A 21,280-nucleotide genomic window follows, 5' to 3' on the forward strand; every position below is an offset into this window, starting at 1 on the left:
GGAAGATGTGATCAGGACCTGTCCTGGAGGAAATGGTTGATGGAAAGTCCCTGAGGCTTGGAGAGAGTCTTCGTCGTCTGCAGAGCTTCATTCAGGCCCGGCATTATAGTACCCTGTAGTCACTTTTGTTCAAGCAGATTGATGGTTTTGGGAAAGTGGTATTTCATTGGAATGGGATTTTACTGGAAGTGGACTCAGTGGTGACTCTTAATGAGTGTCACCCTGCTGACTGTTCAGGGTTGTGTTTTTCATGCCATCTGTTAACATTTCTGAGTTCTCTGCACAGCCAGCAAGTGCTGCAAGTTGTTCCCTGATGCGTACAGTCTCTAGAAGGTTCTGACCAGATGAGCTGGGTGCTGACCAGGGTGCCTTTGTGGCAAAACCTCTCCTAGAAGACTCAGGTCTCATCTGCAGAATTCCTATGGCACTACTTAGGCATCTGTGAGGAGATGCCAGGACTTGGATGAGCACAGCTTCCCCAGAGCACTACGATGCCAGAAGCTCACTGCTGGGACAGTAAAATCGTATGTGGTGGCAATTTAGGAAAAAAATATATATTGAGGCAATGGACTAGATCCTTTTGGATCTGAATTTAGGCAATGAAACTTTGACCATCTTTGTTGGGGAGGAGTGGTAGGCAAGAGTATAGAGATGTGGGGAGCTGCTGTGTGGTCTTAACTAACCTAGGCCTTCTCAGTTTTCTCTTTTAACAGATTGCATGTGAATTACAGAATCAAATCTCTCAAGACTGTTTTTGAGAATTTATATTTTTGCTTCTTTTAAATCTGCACACATGCGCATGCTCCCTAGGCAGGGTGTGGGGCTCATCATCTGCTCCCAAAGCATGTCCCAGTTGACCCAATAGGAGCACTCTGACGAAGCCCCTCAGGGGCAGTTTAGCGTTTTCTGAACAGGAAATGCTGGGCACTTTGTGGTGAAACCAGGAACACTGTCTGTCCCACCAAGTTCATGATTTCTACCACTTTTCCTGAAAAACTGAATTGAAAACGTCCATGTGCATGTCTATTGTCTTTCCCTCTTTTCTTCTTACATTTTTTCCTTCATTTATTCAACAGACTTTTATCTGTTTATCTAGGACTGGTTATGGGCTAAGCACTGAACTAGGTGCTGAGGCCCTGTTTATAAATGGTCATGTCCTACCTAGGTCCCTAGTGGTGAAGAACAGAGTAGCCACCCATTACAGTGCAGTTTGGTGGTGAGTTCCGAGATGAAGAAGCACTGGATGGCTGTGTGGGAGCACAGAGGGCACTTTACTTATTAAGCAGCTACTCTATGCCAGGCCACCTAGGCATGAAGACACCATCCACAGTCACGTGGACTGGGATCTCACAACAGCTTGCTACAGAATGCAGGTGCACTTGTCTGGGTTAATTCTCCCCCTTGTTCTGAGCCTAGATCTCACCCATGCCTCCTGTCTCTCAGTGCTCCCAAGCTGACCACACAAACCAGATTCTGGTACTGGGTTCTTATCCCCTTATGTATGTATTAAGTAGCCACCAGCAATATCCTGAGGAAATGCCGCCATACATTAAAATAAAATGACTTCTCTTATTTCAGTTTCTGCAGATATTTTAAGGTATCCATTAGATACAAAGCTCTGCTGGGTAGGGGCATTAATTGTTAGAGGGTTAGCTGGGGCACCTCTCCTATTCTTGTGAAGTGTGTCCTCCAGGAGGGAAGAGAACAGACATATAACTTGCAGGAAGGGGGACCCCTTCCAGGGCCTGAGAGTGAGCTCCTGTCTAACACTCAGAAATGAATTGTCCGAGGATTCACACATGCTGACAAAGCAAGAGACTTTATTGGGAAGGGGCACCTGGGTGAAGAGCAGGAGGGTAAGGGAACCCAGGTGAACTGCTCTGCCACGTGACTCGCAATCTCGGGTTTTATGGGAATGGGGTTAGTTTCTGGGTTGTCTCTGGCCAATCGTTCTGACTCAGGGCACTTCCTGGTGGCACACGCATCACTCAGCCAAGATGTATTCCAGAGAGAAGGATTCTGGGAGGTTGGTAGGACATATGGACCGGCGTCTCCTCTCTCCTTTTGACCCTTCCTGTTGGTGGTAACTTGTTAGTTCCTTGTTCCTTACCAGGACCCCCTGTTGTAAGATAACTCATGCAAGTGGCTACTGTCTTGCCTAGCCAGGGCGGGTGGCTTCGGTCAGTGTTTCCCCTAACATAACCGGCAGAATACAAAGCCAGGGCATGGATATCATGATGGTGTGCTCTGTGAGTAAAGCAGTTTCATTTTGACCAGAAGAGTTAGGAAATATTTAGATGAGGAAGTGGTAATTTTTCTGGGTCACGAAGATTGGTGAGAATGTCAGCAAAGAGAGAAGAAGCATCATTTTAAAGAATTAAAAGAAATAAGGATGGGAAAATACAAAGTATGCTCTGAAAACACTGGGGCACTTGGAATCTTGTAAGGGAGGGTTGTCATTAAGAAAAAAGGGAGGCCGGGCTTCCCTGGTGGCGCAGTGGTTGAGAGTCCGCCTGCTGATGTAGGGAACGTGGGTTTGTGCCCCGGTCCGTGAAGATCCCACATGCCGCGGAGCGGCTGGGCCCGTGAGCCTTGGCCACTGAGCCTGCGCATCCGGAGCCTGTGCTCCGCAACGGGAGAGGCCGCGACGGTGAGAGGCCCGCATATCGCAAAAAAAAAAAAAAAGGGAGGCCGAGGGCAGATCACAAGAGCCTTGAGTGCCAGGCTAAAGCATTTGAGGTCCATTCTCTGCTAGTCTAATTCTCATCTAGAGACAGAGCCCCAAACTCAGTTGGTAAAAATTGCATCACATAAGGGTGAGAGTTGGCAGTAAGGATGGAAAACCCTCAGTCGCTGCTTTAGGGACTCCCAGTCTGATGGACACCCAGCCTTATCCACAGAACAGTATAAATTCAGCCTTCTAAAATTTAATAGTCACCAATTAAGAAAAGTTTCTCAGCCTCCCCCCTCAGTGTGGTTTATTTTCCTACTCCTTAAATGTGCATGGTCACTTTCACTAACAGGTAAAATATATTTAATTTTTGTGAAAATGGCCCCCCAAAGAAATTCCTCCTATGATGGAGGAATGAAAAGAAGTGACTAATATTTTACTGGGTTTCATGAGTGGATAGGACACGTATAGTGATAGTCACAAATCTGGGAATTTTCAGGTGGCCCAAGGTGTAGCCTTCCCGGATTTATGGGCAAAATATATTTAATTCAGGACAAAGAAAAAGTAGTGGTAACATGCATAGGAAAGATTTATGCTTATTAAGGGAGTTGTGCATGGACACTTGGGAGACAGGAGGAGAGACTGTCACTGGCACTGAAAGATGGTTCATTTGTGAGTTGTGTCTTTTCTCTCTGGAGAAGATGAGAGCAGGGGAGATTGACTGCAAACCCACTGATGTTATCGGCCCCGTTTCAGATTTGTTCAGTTTGTGGTTACTGCTTTGGAATATGATGTAGCCCACAACGAATGTTAAATCATTATAACTGGGCTTGTGATAGAAAAGTTATTGTCTTCTCTTTGTTCAGCTATTTCCTCATACTGACAATTATTCCGTGTCCACAACTAAAGCAACGTACCCAGCTGGGAAGTTACTTGATTGGGGTTCTATTTCTGCCACTACTGCTTTCAAGTTGTGTGACCTTGGGCACATTCCATGACTTCTCTGAGCCTCAGTTTTCACATATGTACATTGGTATAAGAATATCTTTCACACAGAGCTTCTGGAAGGATGAAAAGAAAGCAAATATAAAAGCTCACAGGTGTGGGCTAGTCATGCACAACTTTGGTGGGATATGAAACTCAAAAAGAAGGGTCTGAAGAAGGAAAACTAAAATATAGTTTATTAATTCTTATCAAAGAGAGGTCACCCTGGAAGAAAGTGACAACTCACCCATGATTTGATATGACACACACAAGGGGCTGCGGTCGGGTGGCATTAATCTTTAATCAGACCACAATAGTATTAAGACAACACACTTAAAAAGCACACAGCCAAATTTCAAGTGTGCACTTGAGCAATCTTCATCTTAATAATCATGTTTCAAAGTGAATAATTAGCTTTTAAATCTTGGTCCTCTCCCTCTTTTCAATAGCAGGTGGAGAAATAAAACAAGTGCAGGCTGTTGCCAGATAGATACCCTCCTACATCATCTGCAATCACTGCTTTGTGGCTCCAAGCCTAGGGAGCAGTAGCACTGCAAAGATTTGAAAAAGAACATAATAACACCTCTGATGAGTCTGCATTTCATTTGAGGAGAAACTATGCTCTTCTACCATGAAGAATTCAGTTCTCTAAAAGGGCCAGATTTGATTGGGCCAACACAGGCTGGCTTTACTAATACGTGTAGATTTCAGGTGGTTGGTTTCTTGCTTTCTGCAAAGGTGCCAGTACCCCATGATAGTTCACTACGGCTTTCTCCAGCCAGAAGCCATGTCTTTAGACTGTCAGTGTGACCTTGGTAACTCTGAGCCAGGTGGGGAGCCAAGTTTGGTCATTAGACCAAACATGATCTAATTCTTGAAGTGTGTTTTGGAAACAGGATTTACATGTCTCACTGTTAGATGCTCTTTATTTAGAACCAAACAGCATTATAAATTAGACTTCCTGGGGCATTCTCCTTCTGGTTAGTAATTTAATTAGAATAAATTGAGTACACTGGGTGCTTTCCTTTTTCTCCTCCTCCTCCAGCTCCTTATCTTTCTTTTTCTTCATCATCACCACCATTTTCAGATATTGGTAACAAAGAAACTCTACAAGAGGGTTACTCCAAATACTATGTTGTCCCGAACTAGCTTAGAAGGCCGTGCTAAGCCCTGAGTACATAAAAAGCATGAACAATTTGGTCACAAATGAATTGTCAGTTTAATATGAGGAGAATGGACATTTCCTGGGCCCCACTTTGTGCAGCTCTTTCACATGTGTCATCTTTTTTTTTATCCTCACCACAATCTTGTAATTGTAGTTGGCATTATTTCCAACTCAGAGAGGTTAAGTAAGTTGTTCCTGGTCACCCTGGCAATAAGTATGTATATCTGGGGTTCCTTCTGAGACTTTTTTTGACCTCAAACTCTGTTCTTAGTTCAGTGGGCACTTGTTGGGCCCCTATTATATGTTAAGTACTCTAGTAAGAGCTGAGTACACAGAGTTAAAGTAAGACATAATGCCTTCCTCCATGGAGGACTACCCTAGCAGGGGAAGCCACTACAACAATCATACAAGCAATTACAACAGTGTCATAAATGCAATAATGAATATATGTGTGAGATATATAGAGCAAGATGAGAAGGGGCATGATTAATTCCATTTAAGGGAGCAAGATTAGAGAAGACTCGCTATTAAAAGGAGCATAGAATTTGAATTTTAAAGAAAGAGGAGTTGGCCATAAAGATAAGGATAAAAGATGTATGTTGCAGGCAGGCCATTTATCTATTAAAAGAAATAGAAATGTGAAGAACTGAGTGTTTCTAGAGAACTTTAAGCAACAAATACATATTATGACAAATAATTTTATGCTGTTTTGGGGGGTTCAACTATGTCTAAGTCAACTCTCCTTCAGGTTTCAGTTCAGTGTGGAAATTACGATTCATTTATAAGTAACTGCAATACTGGGGATCTGATGTGATACCCCTCAGAGAAGTAATAGAGATACTAAATACTATAGACATTTGGAGGCAGGAGATACGGTTTCTGTTTGGGGCGATCAAAGAAGGCTCAAAGGAGACAGCATTTCAGCTGGACCTGGAAGGAAATGTGGAACAGCAAGAAAGCATTCCAGGTGGAGGGCAAAAGCACTGAGGTGGGAAAGCTCCTCACAGAATCCAGAAAAGAGAAAGCCCAGGAGAGTGTTAGCATGCCTGAGGGAGAGGATCAAGCGCTGCCCGAGTTCCAGGGAATTGGAGGGGTGGTTCCTCCTGTGTGTTCAGCAGCAGCATATCTTCACCTTCCCAGACCTCCCCCAGGGATCTTCTTCAGCAGGTAATAGAGAAACACTCCTTATACTATCTCCCTTACCTCTTCAGAACAATTCTTACTCCTGATAGCAGGGAAAGACATGGTCACTGTATTCAAACAATGCTGCACTCAATTCTGGGCTCAGCTCTTCTCCAGCTGTATCAGTTAACCTCTTTGAGCCTCAGGTTCCCCACTTGTAAAACTGAGATAACATCTGTCTCAGAGGGTCATAGTGAGAACGAAACATTAGCACATCCCTCATCCTTATATAACTCCTTAATAAATGTCAGTGCTTGACATGCCAGTCTTCATCCCTTTCCTGCTGCTTTCTTCCATCCTCACTCCCTAACTCACACTGCACCTAAGGCCTCAGCTGAGGGAGATTTGTAAATGGTCATATTCTCTTTTGGGAGAGTCTTGCATTCTTATAAGTTATTTTTTTTAGTTTGATGTATTATAGGAGAGTGGGTTGATAATTATCATCAGATATAAAGAGAAATTAACTAAGTAGGTAGTGCTTTTGACTAAATATAGATAAATCAGTTTTTCTGGTTGGGTCCCTGGGAAAGCTCCACTCAGGTGGAAATTGGCAGATGGCAAATTTATTGGGAGTGCTTCAGAATCAAAATGCAGAGGAAGGGAGTAGATTGGGCAGAAGGAAAAGTTGGATGTTGATGTAATTTCAACGGAGACTCCTGAAGGTATGGCCCTGTAGAGTTGTCCTGAGCTGGGATAAAGGGGCTGGGCCTTGTCACCCCTTCATTGACCAGGAACTCCATGTAGGCTGCCCCAGAAAGGAGGAGTTACTTAGGGTGATGCTGCTTTCTTCATCTAGGGACAGCTGGGGGAGTAAGTGCTTCAATCTTGAAGGGACATCTGAGGGGCACATCATGACATCTACTGCAATATCTGAAGCAAAGAAGTTTTATATACTTCTCTTAAGGATTTTTATAGCAGGCTAGAATTCATGTATGGTTGGAATTATTTTGCTGATAGCAAAATAATTCCAGCCTCCTGCCACTGAGCCCCAAGGTTGTGCCAGCGCTCTAATCTACCCTTTTGCCAGGCCCATGGCACCGTCCTAATTGGATTTTAAGTTTCTAGTAATCTGCAGCAGTATACTGAGTTCAGTTTATTGCAGCCCTGAATAGAGATGCAGAGAAAATGCTCTCCATCTTTGGCCTTGAAAAGCTGCTGTTCTCCTTCTTCCTCTTTTCCTCTCCTCCTTTCTTCTCCTCCTCCTTTCTCTTTCTTTAACTTTTAAAAGTTGCAAATGAAGCTGCAAAGAAACGTACAGGGAAGTCCTGTTCAGCCATCACCCTGCCACCACCAGTGCTGACATCTTACATGACTGTAGTATAATCTCGAAAACAGGAGGTTGCCATTGCTCCAAACCACAGAGAAGATGCTTCACTTTATAAGTTGTAGAGGATGCCTCAGGCCTGGCGATGGTGGTGGTTGGCAATGTGGTAGTAATAATAATCTCGTGTATTCACACGGTGCTTTTATACTTATCAAAGCTCTTTTAATCCCTCCCCAGTAATGCAGGGGTTCTATTAGTAAGCTTCTCACTCAGCCAAGAGTTGCTGATACCTCAGTTTTACTTGGTAATTCAAGAGCCAAAGAGCTCATTGTAAATGGGCTGCTTTTCATTTTCTCCTGGAAGGACACCGACATCAAGTTAGCTCATCAAAAGGTGACTCAGTCCCCTTTGTCCTGCACTTTCTGTTGATTGAGAGAAATTTCTCCTCTTTAGCGGCAAAAGAGGCATGATCCTTTGCCTTTACACAGCTGCTCCCTTTGCTTTGATCTGCCTTCTGCCACCCCTACATCTAGTCTTCTCTGCCTACCCAGTGCTTCCTCATCCTCTAAGATTAAGTCTTGGTGTTACCGTCTCTCAAACACCATTCTCTTTGTACTTCCTCTCAAGCTGGGTTAGGAACCTCTCCTCTGTACTGATACAGTTCCTTGTTTATGCCTTAACAAGCTTATTTGTATTGTCTATTTTCTTGCCTATATCCCATAATAAATAGTGAGTTCTTTGAAGTCAAGGATTAGATTGTTTAATCCTTTATTTCTATTCCCAGCACATTTTTTAAATGGGTGGATAAGTGGATTCATGCAATAATTCTATGTCAATCTGGAAAGATAGAAAAACTTTAATAACAACTGAACGAAAGATATGCAAATAAATGAATTCTAGCTGATCTCCTCTTGAGGTCTTCTGTACTTTTTGCAGGTGTCACAAGGTTCAGAAATACAGAACATGTAATAATGACAGAGCTGGGGTCTATGTGATCTTGGGATGATAGACTGATGGCAAGAAAACACTAAGATTATATTTAATAGAGTTGAGCTTCCCTGGTGGTGCAGTGGTTAAGCATCCGCCTGCCAGTACAGGGGACACGGATTTGAGCCCTGGTCCGGGAAGATCCCACAGGCCGTGGAGCAACTAAGCCCGCCACAACTACTGAGCCTGCTCTCTAGAGCCTGCGAGCCACAACTACTGAGCCTGCATGCCACAACTACTGAAGCTCGCATGCCTAGAGCCCGTGCTCCTCAACAAGAGAAGCCACCGCAGTGAGGAGCCAGTGCACCGCAATGAAGAGTAGCCCCCGCTCGCTGCAACTAGAGAAAGCCTGCTGCATGCAGCAACAAAGACCCAACACAGCCAAAAATAAATAAATAAATTTATTTAAAAAATTTTAATAGAGTTGAACATAAATTTTGAGCTTCCTTTTAAACCTGGCAGTTTGAATACCTGCATATATTTCTGTTTCCAAAATTCCGTCAAAGTAACAAGCAATTTAAACAGGTATAAATCTATGAGATAAAAAAAGAAGTAAGTCTTGACAACACATGTAAGAAATATGAACAAAATTTTGGAAGCTGGAAAGATGGGTTAGTGAAAAATGACTTAGCAGAGCTAGAAAAGCATGAATTCAAGTCCCTACAGGAGTGTGAGATAACAGAAAAAAACGTGTCCTGGTCTCTGCTCTCAGTTCCTGGCACAGAGCTCCTAAAGCCTTATAATTTCCTAAGTGCTAAGAATACTGGGAGCATCTCTTGTTCTAATATTGGTCTTTGACCTCTGTTCCTGACATAGAGCTCCATGAAACCCTTATAATTTCCTGGGTGAATGGAGTCTCTTTTGTTCTAATGAGGTGACTCTGGGTGGGCTCCTAGATGGCTCCTGGATGAAGGCTGGTTACCAGGAAGAACAAGCCATGAGTAGAAGCTTGGAATTTTCAGCCCCACCCACCTTTCTTTTGAGAAAAGGTAAGGGCTGAAAATGGAGTTAATGATCCATCATGCTTTTGTGATGAAGCGTCCATAAAATCCCAAAAGAATGGGGTTTGGAGAGCTTCCGGGTTGGTGAACACATGGAAGTGCTAGGAGAGTGGCTCGTCTAGAGAAAGTATGGAAACCCCACACCCCTTCCCATGTAGCTTTCTGTACTCATCTCTTCCATCTAGATGTTCAGCTGTATCTTTTATCATATCCTTTTATAATAAATGGTAAAAGTTGGGAAAATGTTTCTCTGAGTTCTCTGAGCCACTCTAGCAAATTAATTGAACCTGAGGAAGGAGTCGTTGGAACCTCCATTCATAGCCAATTGGTCAAAACCAGCTTCTGTGTAAAAGGTGTTCTAATCACACCTTCTTGTGTCCTGATGAATCCGGAAGGGGCCAGCTAGGACCTGCTGGCCTGTTGCAGTTCTCTGTGGGCCAGAGTGGGCTTGCAAGTTTCCGTAGATCTGTTAATTCATTCTAAAGTAACGCAAACATAACTAGATTGTATTAAAAAGGGCAGTTTCTTGGATTGATACATAGAGACCAGCTCTGTTTGAGTTTACATAAAAAGGAAAGTTGCTGGAGTGCGTTGATTTCTGTTTCTTGAATTGGAAGCATAAAAATTCCATCCCAAAGCAAGTCCCACAAATATTTTCCGGGCCCAGACTAAAGGAGATAGAGAATAAATTTGCCAGTAAATACTAATTGAAAGAAATTTGCCAGTAAATACTTATCATGTGACTGCGCTGAAGCAACCCCCAGAATTGGACTTAAGTCATCCTACATCTTCCAAATTTTTAGCCTTTCATTGTGCAGGCTGCAAATAATTGACACCAGGCTGAGTCAGCTTTCTGATCCTCACCCTCACGGTTCAGATGAAAGTCTAATTATAAAAGTTCCTCCTACATCTCCAGAGGCAGCAGCCTTGGGATTTCTTCTTAAATTATTAATCAAGAGGAAGATAAATTTGCCTGATTCAGTTCTGCAGGGATCAGTTTTCCCATAGCATATTTTTATTTATTTGTGCATAAAGGTCACTTTTAATGGTTACTTTTATTATTTTCTCATTTTTCCATAGGTCTAGAGGATAGAATGATCAGCTTAGTATGTGTTTCACACAACTGTCTCACTGTAGCTGCAGCACAGTCTTCATCTATAACAGTTCCATAGACCCAGGAAAGTATCTAATGTATATAAAATTACTTCACTTGTTAAAGATGTTATCTCCCTGTACTCCCAGTCAGTGGCATTAAGAAAGTCTGGCACGAGAACACTGGGCTGTAATGATGCCCCCTCAAAATTAGCGTGCCAATACGAACTCTATGTCATTTTCTTTGCCTCTCTCAAGGGCATCCCCTCTTCTGTTCTCAGTCAGTTGCTCCAGCTAAAACCCTGGACATTTCCACTTTCTTTCTTATATGCCACATTGAGTTAAGCAGCCAAGCCTCTTCTTTACACCTCCCAAATGTCTGTCCCCTCTTCTCTACTCCCGCTGTCCTCACCATCTCTCACCTGGACCATTGAAAGAGACCCCTAAATGACCTCCAGGATTCTGATCTCTCTACTGTCACTGTCCCATCTCTTTATCAGAACGCTGCTGGCTAAGTGACAAATATAATATATCCCTTAAGCCACCCAATGGTTCCATATTATCTTTGTTTTAGAGTTCCCATTTCTTAGCAAACAATATTGCGCAGAGGACAGTTTAGGGTTACACTTTGTCCTTAAGTGACAATTTCAATTTCCTATACACCAGGGGAGACCTTCACTTTCTCATAGATATTTTGCCAAAAATCAGGGGAACAATTTTATAGGGAAAAAATAGTGAAATAAGCAAAATAATTTTTTTTTGCACCATAAAAATAACTAAACTGAGGATGAAATTGTTACCATAAATTGTGCTGAAGTTCTGTTCAGCTCCTGTTTGTGTGTTTGGGGGCTGTGGGTAATTTCCCATTATGTGATTTTTCTGGTTGCATGCCATAAAATACTTACAATAAATAGAAACACACATAGCATCTCAAGAAGTTAAAGGTAATCAGGATTGGAGATGAATCTAGCTAGGTGGTTTTAGGATTCAGAAATAGATAATTATGATGAGAAAGAAGTGGAGGATAAATAGTTCTCTCAATCCATATCTTTGGCGATTCTTCCTTTTACCTCAGTTGGAAAATGAAAATTCTTTTAGTGGGAGAGCCATGGAGGGATAGAACATATTTATCAAAGTTTCAATATTTTCAAAATGGCTAGATCACTTTTTTTATCAGGATGAAGGAGGAATAGTCACACCAGCAGCTCCACGCCGTCAGTTATCAAACATTTCTCAGGCATCTACCGTGTGCCTCACAAATAATAAGCAAGGCTTTACAGATAATTAGTTTCTTGTATGTGAAGTACTGCAAAGGAGTAATATCAGTTGCATGTGAAGGACCTGCATAGGTCAGGGAGCTGTCTGAGGACATGATGTTGAAGACAGATGGTAAAGACAAGAAGCCAGATGGAGACCGATAGGAATGGTGTTCCAGGCAGAAGGAACAGCATGGAAGAGAATGGAACTGAGAAAATTTCGAAAGCTAGAATCTGAGGAAACCAAAAGAGAGGGGACGTTAAGACAAAGATGAGCTGGGGAGTTAAGCAGGGACCTTCTTGCCTTTATTAAGAATTGTAGACAGTATTCAAATTAGAAGCTAGAGCTCGTTGTGGAATTGCCATCACTGTGGAAATCAATGTAGACATTAGATAGCAGTAATGAAAAGTCTTTGTGTGCAGAGACCACATTTTAATCATCTTCTCACTGGTGTCTAGCACAGAGCCTCGCCATGGTTGATGCTAAGGAAATGTTTGCTGACCGAACAGAAGCATTTGAGCAGCATAGCACTTTCATGGCTATTACCTCAGTGAAGTCTCAAATCACTGCTAGGTCTAGGTGTACTATACTATGAGCAAACCAGGGTTCAGAGCGACACATGCAGGGGAGCCCAGGGGCAGGAGCCGGAGGAACCAGGCCCTGTCGTTCCCTGCCCACTATACTAGTGAGGAGGACTGACGTGATGTTGCCAGCTTTTTAACTTTATTCAATTAGGATGTTTAATCTTTTTAAATAATCAATTTAAATGTTTCTGTTACAAACATTTTTAAGCATATGCAAAATTAGAATTTTACAAAGAATGCTCACGTACTTGTCACCCATATTCAATAGTGGTCAAGTTTGCCAATTTGCATCATATAGCGCCTACAGTATTTTCTTTGCTGATGTATTTTAAAACAAATCCAACATTTATCTCTTTTCATCCCTACAGTATTCAGAAACTATAAAGAAAAAAAAGAGAACATGTTCTTATATTACCACAATGCCATTATCACACTCAACAGAATTTAAAATAATTCTTGGTATGATCTAATACGTAGTTTATAATGACTTAAATTTTTCTTTTTCCTAATCAGGATCCAAACAAGCACTATACATTACATTTGGTGGTTATGCCTCTTAAGTATAAAAAGGACATTTTAACAACAAAAAAGTAAGAAAGAAATACTTTTAAAGACAAAAACCCCACAGTCCATTATGTAAGTTTAGATTTACGAAGTGCTCCTACCCTCAGCCTTATTTTTCATGCGGTGACATGGCCCTGCTCTCTGCAGCCGCTCCTGGGAATCCATGCCCGAAATTTTTGCAGATTCTGCAGTATCGGAGGCAGGGCTGATTGCTGTCTCTCCTGAGCATCTCCTGCCTTCCCGCAACCCTGTAAGTGCTCGTTAGACAGAGGGCAGCAAGTGAACCTGGCAGTCAGCCCCAAGTCTGGTGAACCTGCACCAACAGGAGCCATGGTTTGCAGTTGACTTCGAGTCTTAAACCCAGAATCACACTAATGACATATTGAGAAGCTTTCGTTTGGGAAGTGTATTGGAGAGACCAAACAAAGCCTTTTCGTTTTGATCTTACCAGCCTGCCTTATAGAATTCACTATAGGTATGAATCTATAGCTGTATCAGAAATTGGTTATTAACTGGTTACTTAGGGTGACCAAGCCAGATAGCCACGGACCTGTACATGTCAGGAGCAAAAGAGGGAATAGCACTGTCGCTTGTAGAGCAAAGTGTAGTACCAGTGTAGTGAAAAAAGCTGGTTGAGGCTGGAACTAGACTTGGATTCAAATCCCAGCTCTGCTGTGTGACCTTGGGTGAATTGTCTGGCCTCTCTAAGCCTCCATTTTCTCTTAGTGTTCTTCCTGTTGTGCTTCTATTTATCTAGGAATGGTGGGTTATCCTCCAAGATAATATGTATATGTATTTCTCAAGGTGCTATTAAAGGATAAATCTGATAGGAATGTTGTGGAAGCAAGACAGATACTTGTACTCCTTATGTCATATCCAGGGGGTCTGCCAACCTGCCTACCTCTAGAGCCAGACTGCTTTATCTTCTTTCTCTGCCCTGGTCTATAATTAGGCAAGAATATCACCCTTTTCACTGGGCAAGATCTAACTGATTATTACTGCAGAAGAACACAGGAAGCTTGAACATTATTATGTTAGCTTCTAGCTCCATGATTTTAATACAAAAGAAGGAGCAGGACAAATCCAGCAAAGATTTAACATTTGTATTTGCCAAGGAAGCCTTTCTTATCTGGTTGGATGTAGTCTTAAGCACTTTGCCTTAAATTAGAAGGCATGGCTCCTTGGTCCTTCTTCTGATGTACCATTAGCTATGAAACACATCAATTAAACTACAGCCTGTGCATCCCAGCTCTGAGCCTTTCACCCAACCTGCCAGCAGAACCTTCAGGGAGAATTGCCATTGTCAGCTAGGCCCTAATGATATCAGAAGTTTCCATTTTCCCCTCAGAGTTTCACATCTCCTCTCTTAAGCATGATGCCCTATGTGGCTTTATTTCCATAGCCAAGACAGAAATCAAATTTCACAGCTATGGGGACAAATTTCAGATACTGAGGAAATATTCTAGGCAGAATGGAAATTTTTAAAAGGCTATATTGATATGAATTGTTGTTATCATCACTTTATATGGTATTCAGTTTATCAAATATCTTTATATCAGTTTCTTCATTTGATCCTACAACAACCTTGTGATGTAAGCAGGGTGTTAATTAACATTATCCCCATTTTATAAATGAGGAATATAAAGCTTCAAAGACCTTAGTCTTTTTTCTTTTCCATTTACAAATGCTATCACATTTAATTTTCAAGCAATCTGTTGAGGCTGATGGTGTTTTTCTGTTGTACACATGAGAAAACCAGGTCTTCTCTGGGTTGAATAACTTGCACAAAATCCACCCTGTGAATTAGTGATGAACTTAAGATTTAAAGTTGAAACCTGTTTATTTCAGAGCTTTAAAAAGAAAAAAATTACACCAGGCTACTCCCAGTTGCCTGAAGACACAGGCTTTGCCAAATTCAAAAAGTTTCTGTGCTGACTCCACTTTGCAATAATCCTGATATTCAAAGAAAATCTGCCTTTATGAATCCATAAAATAAAACTGGCATGAAGCCAAATTGAAATTTGATGTATCTGATTTTCAGAGTTACATGAGTATTATACGAAGTAGCTGGTTGGGGATTCAGACTGTTGTTTGTCTATAAAACTTACTTCACCTCACACATTAAAGAAATCCTGAGCATTTCCTGAAACCTCTTTAAAGGGTCTCCAACCAGGATGTGCGAAAAATTTTTCTAGTCAAAACAAATGACCCCAATTCTACTGAGAAAGAGAGAGAGAAACAACATATCTTAATTCAGTATATTATTAAAAATTATTCTAAAAGGTCTGATCTACATTGTAGTAGATTTAGCAAACAAAAGGATCATTTTTTCCCCCTGAAGTCTTTATTTATCTTGCCCAATTTAGCAAACATTTATATTAGCATTTACTGTTCACTGTGTGTCACACTCTGTTCCAAACATTGGGGATACAGAAGAAGCATGACAATGTCTTGCCCTCATGGTGTCCATAACTAAGTTCTTAATGCTCAGTGCTAGAGATCTCTTACTTTGTGGAGTTCAGAAAAGATAACAGACTCACCCTATTGTCTAGGTTTCCCAGTTATAGTTGGATTCTAGGGAGTTTAGTTTTGAATCTGTTTATCTCTTTCTCTCTGTCTCCCTGTCTCTCTCTGTGTGTCACACACAGTGCGCACATGCACACACACACATACACACCCACAGTAGTTTGGATAAGAAGTATGCCAAACAACATCTGTAAATCTTCGGCAGTGGAAAATTGCATGTCACCACTTTAACACAGAAGCAGGATGGCAACCTGAGAGATAAGTCAAGAGTTGGGGTAAAAGGCTAATTAAATCCTTAGGCAGAATTGTGGAGATCCACAGGCTGAAAATCCTTCCAGTGGCCAAAGGTTAGCTCTCTTGATGGCAGGTGGGCATGCCGATACACATATGGGGGGGAAGCTAGTCTTCTATAGCAGTCTATAAAAACAGCAGCCCTTCCCAGCATGACTACCTGAAAAACAGCCGGAGTCTGAAAGCTCTAAAGCTGTCTCTAAAGTTTGATGTAACATGGTGGGGCCTCTTTTTTTTTTTTAATTTATTTACTTTATTTTATTTATTTTTTTGGCTGTGTTGGGTCTTCGTTGCTGCGCGCGGGCTTTCTCTAGTTGCGGCAAGTGGGTGCTACTCTTCACTGTGGTGCGCAGGCTTCTTATAAAGGTGGCTTCTCTTGTTGTAGAGCACGGGCTCTAGGCATGCAGGCTTCAGTAGTTGTGGCACACGGGCTCAGTAGTTGTGGCTTATGAGCCCTAGAGTGCAGGGTCAGTAGTTGTGGTGCACGGGCTTAGTTGCTCCGCGGCATGTGGGATCTTCCCAGACCAGGGCTTGAACTCGTGTCCCCTGCATTGGCAGGCGGATTCTTAACCACTGCGCCACCAGGGAGGTCCGCATGGTGGAGCCTCTTCTGTGCCTGTCTGACTCTGAAGTTTCGGGGCAAAGAAAAAAGAAGAGGTGGTGAAATGGGAACTTTTGATTCTTTTCTGAGCTCCAAGTAAATAGAATTATTTTTGTATCATTCATTATACAAAAGAATTTTGACAAAGTATTGCTTCTTGGGCTTGAGACATAACCAGTAGTCTATGGCCATCCTCCTATGTATGCGTATTTGGTTAAGAGTCTAGTGGAGAATAACATGTCTCATATTTTTCTGAAGAATGTACTTTTCAGTATGGGCTCACAGTTTTTAATTTTTAAAGTAAAATTGTCTATAATCTTTTGCAAAAAAAAAGAGTCTAGTGGAGAAAGAGCAGTGATATATATATTTGGAATTTTTTAGTTTTAAGCACTTTTATTTATCATATTACATTGATTATAAGGCTAACGTTTACCCCCTTTTACACCCATACATGTCAGCTTGTGAAATCTGAGTGAGTCTTGAGTCCACCCTCTCCAAAAACAGGACTATTATTAATTGGCACTGCTTTTTGAAATCAATACTGCTTAAAAAGGTGAAAATGAAGTACATTGTATTAGATATTCAGAACAACTTTGTATAGGGGCAGAGAAGATTTCCCCATTTTACAAAGGAGTAAACAGCATCTCTGAGAGGTTGAAGGATTTTCCCAGCATCACTCAGAGCCAAGACTCAAATCCAGAACTTTGATTCCAGGGTACGGCTTTGAGACCCTGGTTGCTCTTCTCACACTACCAGTAACCGTACAGTCTTTCACAAAGATTTAACCTGCCTCAGTTTCTCCATTGTAACATGTATCTGACTGTATTGGCTTCTTCGAAGGTATCTCATTACTGTTTAGAAAGTGCTTGATACACATATAGGAGCAGAAATCTAAGTGGCAGATGCTCTTTTTATATTCACCCCAAAGAACCAGAAAATTAAAGGCTATGTAAGAGCCTGTGTATGAGCTCCTTAAGGCAAAGAACTGCCCAGTGGATTCAGTATCCCTAGCAATTAGCATTGTGCCTGGCATGTAATAAGCCCGGAAGAAATGTTTGCTGAATAAATGAAGGAAGGTGTTTCCCCCAAAGAAATGGAAACATTTACAATTGCTCACCTGTATCTCATTGCTGGAACAGTGATCAGATGCTATGCTAAGAATAGGTATAAACTATTCTGTCTGGCCCTGGTGACAACAGCGGTCATGTCCAGGTAAACAATATTGTGATTCCAATAGACTGCACCCATTGATATTTGCCCCAACCCTATTGGAAGGCGCCCCAAAGCTCAGGCTTCCTTAGCTTATAAGCCACCAAGAACTTCTAGCTCAGGTTTGTCTATTAAAAGCATCACTTCTTGGGTGAGCAGCAGGTGGTCTCTTGAAACTGCTTCCCCTGGAGTGTGGAAGTGGATAACTTGGCAGGAAAGCAGCCTGTTCTGCATGGATGTACAGAATCCTGCTTACAGCCCAGTGATTTACCAGTTGTTGTTAAAGCTGCACACATATCCATAATGAGCAAATAGGAATAGGATGCTACCGTCCCCATTAGTGTGACTAAGGACTGGATATGCATTTGTCTTAAGAGGGGCCATCACAGTAACAACAGAAAACAACTATCTTACATTTACAAAATGCTTCATGTCAAACCTCATTTTGATTCTCACACCACTTTGTGAGAGGAATCTCACAATTTACAGATGAGCAAACTGAAGCTCAGAAGCTTTCCATGGCCCTGTTGGTAGTAAATGACAGGATTAAGGTTTAAAGCTGGCCTCCCAGCCTAAAGTTCCCTGTCCTACTCTGCTCACTGCTTCCTCTGGTAGCTGACAATCATGAGTCAGCTGGATGAGATCACAGCTGTGGAGGGGTATGCCACTCACCAGCTCACTTTGAGGACGACATGCCCATGGCTTCATGCTGTAGTCTAACGCACTGAGCTTATTGTTTTCTTCTCTCAGGCACAAGGCTGGCATCCGAGCCTTGAAGATGTGAGCAGTTGTTCAGCTTTAATCTATGCAGATTAATCCTATTGCATTAAACAACCCCAGTCTCCTCACAGGAGGCAGTGCCTCCTTTCCTGTGTGGATGATGGGGTGAATTTGCTTCTGGGTCTCCTTGTTCGCACTTGACAAATTGCGTAGGAAGCAGGCATATGGCAGAGACCCCTCTCATGTGTAGCACATGGCATTCACACCCTTGCCCTTGCTCCATCCAAGTGTCCATCAGTAGCTAAAGCCTTGAGATGATACCGATGGATGAGGTCACTAATACTCCTGAAAAGGGCAGCAGCTTTGGTATTGGGCATCATTCTCCTGACCTCCAGATCACTGTGGATTTGTGAGAGGTCCCTGAGGAGCCATTTAGTGGTTGCCCAGTAGGTGAGTAGTTCCATACTGGTGCCAAGTGTCCCCAAGTACGGCCATCATTGCTCTTTGGCCTGGTAGAGACATCAGTTCATAACAGGCAGAGTAAGGCTGTATTAGGGGGTACTAGGAGCAGACACAGCTTTCCATTTTACCTGGTACAGAAAGGGGTTATGACTTCTGCAAGCAGTGAACAAGAATAGCTGTTGAATTACACGTGAAAATTAACAGGAGGAATTGTCAGTAATTACCAAGAGCCAACCCTTTAGGTCCATCAGCTCTCTCTTGTAACCTTCCCAGCATGTCTTGAAGTAGGTACAGTTATTATTCCTGTTCTACTTATGAGGAAATTGAGCCCAACTTCCACAGTAATGCACAGCTAATAAATGGCAGAGCCAGGATTCTGACCATATCTATGTAATCCAAATCTTCTACCCTGTCTACTATCATTACTCATCATGTCTAAGTGAAAGCAAATGATGTAATTCTAATGTGAATATGTCTAGTCAGGAACAACTAGATCAATACCCAAGAATGTGACATTAAAAAAAATATATATGGCTTATCATTTATAGAGGGGAAAAAAGAACTAACCAGAGGTAATATTTCTTTTTTTTTTCCAGTGGATTTGTACTTTTAAAAATTGAAGTATAGTTGATTTACAGTGTTGTGTTAATTTGTGCTCTACAGCAAACTGATTCAGTTATACATATATACATTCTTTTTTTTATATTCTTTTCCATTATGGTTTAGCACAAGATATTGAATATAGTTCCCCGTGCTGTATGTTAGGACCTTGTTGTTTATCCCTTCTGTCCCTATATAAAAGCTTATGTCTGCTGACCCCAACCTCCCACTCCATTCCTCCCCCAACCTTCTCCCCCTTGGCAACCACAAGTCTGTTCTCTGTGTCTGTGAGTCAGTTTCTGTTTCATTTGTGTTATATTTTAGAGTCCACATATAAGTGGTATATGGTATTTGTCTTTCTCTTTCTGACTTACTTAGTATGATAATCTCTAGTTGCATCCATGTTGCTGCAAACGGCATTATTTCATTCTTTTTATGGCTGAGTAGTATTCCATTGTATATATGTACCACATCTTCTTTATCCATTCATCTGTTGATGGACATTTAGGTTGTTTCCGTGTCTTGGCTATTGTGAATAGTGCTGCTATGAACATACAGGTGCATGTATCTTTTTGAATTAGAGTTTTGTCCAGATATATGCCCAGGAGTGGGATTGCTGGATCATATGGCAATTCTTTTTTTTAAATTAATTAATTAATTAATTAACTTATTTATTTATTTTTGGCTGTGCTAGGTCTTCATTGCTGTGCATGGGCTTTCTCTAGTTGTGGCGAGCGGGGGCTACTCTTTGTTGTGGTGTGTGGGCTTCTCACTGCAGTGGCTTCTCTTGTTGCAGAGCACAGGCTCTAGGCACGCAGGCTTCAGTAGTTGCAGTGTGCAGGCTCAGTAGTTATGGCTCGTGGGCTCTAGAGTGCAGGCTCAGTAGTTGTGGCTTAGTTGCTCCACAGCATGTGGGATCTTCCCGGACCAGAGCTCGAACCCTTGTTCCCTGCATTGGCAGGCGGATTCTTAACCACTGCACCACCAGGGAAGTCCCGGCAATTCTATTTTTAATTGTTTGAGGAACCTCCATACTGTTTTCCATAGTGGCTTAAGGTCCTGCTTCTTTAATGCAGTTTCCCACCTCAGCATTATCCTGCTTAATTTCCTTGTCAGTGTCCCATTCAAGAAGTAAACTCCTTTAGGTTCTTTTTCAGAACTATATGCCATGCACCTAGTACAATCCCATGTGTAGGGAAGGAGGAATGATAGACCTTGAGGTTGGAGAAACCGAGATGAGTGAGGCATACCGACTCTCTAAGGAGTTTATGGGACAATAAAGGAGAGGACCAGCATGCACATAATACAGTAGGTGAAAGGAAAGAGAGTGAGATTTTAGGAGGGCGAGGTACAGAATTGAGGAGGCCTTAGGTTCTAAGGGAAAATTGTGGTGTTTTAATAGGTACTAAGATGTGATGGAGACAGACTGACCTCACAGAGATCCAGGGTTGAATGTTAGCTCCATGTCCAATGAGCTCTGTTACCTAGAAGCTTTGTGACTTTGGTGAAGTTAGTTAACCTCTCTGAACCTGTTTCCTCACCTCTAAAATAATATGCTTACCTCAGAGCTTTGTTAGGAGAAATAACATAATTTTTAAGTATGTAGCACAGAAACTAGTCTATTGCAGGTGTTCAGTTCAGTAAACATGAATTTTCCTTTAGAATATATAAAGATTGAGCACTTTAAAATATTAGAATGTTCTCCTGAGTGTTAGGAATTTATTGGAAAATATCCCAAAGGGGAGGGCGTGGATGTGAATGAAACATTTGGGGAAAGAAGAGGGAATTAAGATTAAATGGACGTGGTAGTGTTAGATTTTTAACTTGTTGAAAATGTAGTTTTCAATACTATTGTAAAACATAAAGAAGACATACTTCACAATTTATTTATCTACTTTCTTGTTTATTTCTAGAGCTTTTCTAATTTTAAACTTGTTTAACTATGAGAGGCTGGAGACATAGCCCCTCTCCTCTCTGTCTCTGTCTCTCTCTCACACGTGCGTACACACACACCATTTATATTTGTAAACTCAGATCTTATTGTTTTTGCTTCGATGAAATTACTTGTAAAGCTTTATTTTTCAAAAAGGAGCAAAGAGGGATAAACACTTTTGAATACA

At 41.8% G+C, this 21,280-nt stretch overlaps 1 protein-coding gene across 20 annotated transcripts in view; it reads left to right on the top strand.

Moving 5' to 3' along the window:
• The window catches only part of DLG2 (discs large MAGUK scaffold protein 2), a gene marked incomplete at its 5' end in the record, with an annotated part of 2,112,028 nt that overhangs the window by 1,941,514 nt on the left and 149,234 nt on the right, over nucleotides 1-21,280 (top strand). Inside the window, one exon of one of the 20 annotated variants that reach the window (XM_079707364.1) lies at nucleotides 4,443-4,485. The exons of the other annotated variants lie outside the window; for them this stretch is intronic. Coding sequence (XP_079563490.1) covers nucleotides 4,443-4,485 — 43 coding nt within the window. Of the gene's footprint in view, nucleotides 1-4,442; nucleotides 4,486-21,280 lie in introns of those variants that run through there. 20 annotated transcript variants of the gene reach the window in all.

The sequence above is a fragment of the Hyperoodon ampullatus genome, assembly GCF_949752795.1.
Source record: "Hyperoodon ampullatus genome assembly, chromosome: 7".
NCBI classification, from domain to species: domain Eukaryota; kingdom Metazoa; phylum Chordata; class Mammalia; order Artiodactyla; family Ziphiidae; genus Hyperoodon; species Hyperoodon ampullatus.